This window comes from Nestor notabilis, unplaced genomic scaffold (assembly GCF_000696875.1).
Source record: "Nestor notabilis isolate BGI_N333 unplaced genomic scaffold, ASM69687v1 scaffold28153, whole genome shotgun sequence".
In the NCBI taxonomy this organism is placed as follows: domain Eukaryota; kingdom Metazoa; phylum Chordata; class Aves; order Psittaciformes; family Psittacidae; genus Nestor; species Nestor notabilis.
In genome coordinates, this window is record NW_009923923.1 from 6,759 (window position 1) to 7,396 (window position 638).

The window sequence follows — 638 nt, forward strand, 5'->3', positions numbered from 1 at the left end:
TCGCTTCTCCAGGCTGCTCCACCAGCCCCCCAGCCTGTGTTTGTGCTTGGAATTGCTCCGACCCAGGGGCAGGACCTCGCCCGTGGCCTGGGTGAGCTCCATGATGCTGACACTTAACAGCAGAGGTGTCAGACCTGGTTCTTCCCCGCGTGCTCCATGATCTTCTCATAGACAATCTCGTTCATGATCTGGAAGCGTTTGATCGCTTTCTTCTCTGTGATCCCCACATAGGTCTGCTCCAGGGGCACCGGCCGGAAGCTGTAAGGAAGAAAGAACAAGTCCATACAAGAGCAGAAGGATGGAGGAACCCTGATACAAAGGTTCTGCTGAAAGATCCTGCACTTTGTGCTACCAAGTTCAATTTGCTTCGCCTGGACCTTGATTTACTCGGAGAGATGATGGTTGCAGTTCTGCTCAGTTAAACAGGAGGCAATGGGAACATGTATGCCCATTTCCTGGAATCCATTGGCTTTGCACACACTCAGAAAGCAAAAATGGTGTTTTGGAAATGACCATAATCCTATTCCAGGCTTGTTTCCAACAGCTCCTGCAGCACACAAGTACAGCAGAGCTCAACACTGCTGAGAAACTGAGCATGAGCCGGCTTCAGTGTGTGCTTGAGCCCAGAACCCCCCCGT

The 638-nt window shown here is 51.7% G+C and overlaps 1 protein-coding gene across 1 annotated transcript in view; it reads right to left on the reverse strand.

Moving 5' to 3' along the window:
• The window catches only part of LOC104404052 (U5 small nuclear ribonucleoprotein 200 kDa helicase), a gene marked incomplete at both ends in the record, with an annotated part of 9,949 nt that overhangs the window by 6,755 nt on the left and 2,556 nt on the right, over positions 1-638 (reverse strand). Inside the window, one exon of the mRNA XM_010012394.1 lies at positions 135-258. Coding sequence (XP_010010696.1) covers positions 135-258 — 124 coding nt within the window. The remainder of the gene's footprint in view (positions 1-134; positions 259-638) is intronic.